The sequence below is a fragment of the Geospiza fortis genome, unplaced genomic scaffold (genome assembly GCF_000277835.1).
Source record: "Geospiza fortis unplaced genomic scaffold, GeoFor_1.0 scaffold676, whole genome shotgun sequence".
Taxonomy (NCBI): domain Eukaryota; kingdom Metazoa; phylum Chordata; class Aves; order Passeriformes; family Thraupidae; genus Geospiza; species Geospiza fortis.
Window position 1 is genome coordinate 372344 of NW_005054600.1, and position 339 is coordinate 372682.

Here is a 339-nt window from a genome sequence, read left to right on the forward strand (position 1 = left end):
GTCGCGGGGGGGCGGGGCCGGCAGGGAGCAGCAGATGCTGGGACAGTCCTGTCCTGCTTGTCCTGCTTATCCTGTCCTGTCCTGCCTTGTCCTGTCCCATCCTGTCCCATCCTGTCCTGTCCTGGCTCCGAGCCCGGAGCAGCCGCTGGATCTGCTCAGGACACACCAAGCAGGGCTCTGTCCCCTGTCCCCCGTGCTGGGGACACTGAGCGCTGTTCCCTGACGCTGTCCTTGTCCCCAGGCCCTGCTGTGGGACTCCTTCCAGCGGGTGCAGCAGCAGCTCCTCAAGCGCCAGCCCTTGGCCGACCCCCCCGTGCTCCCCCCCGGCCACCGCCCCCC

General features: G+C 69.3%; 1 protein-coding gene across 1 annotated transcript in view; it reads left to right on the plus strand.

Moving 5' to 3' along the window:
* Window positions 1–339, plus strand: part of HDAC7 (histone deacetylase 7) — a 30464-nt gene that overhangs the window by 24448 nt on the left and 5677 nt on the right. Inside the window, exon 8 of the mRNA XM_031064524.1 lies at window positions 242–339. This exon is cut by the window's right edge and continues 77 nt beyond it. Within this exon, the coding sequence (XP_030920384.1) occupies window positions 242–339 (98 nt within the window). The remainder of the gene's footprint in view (window positions 1–241) is intronic.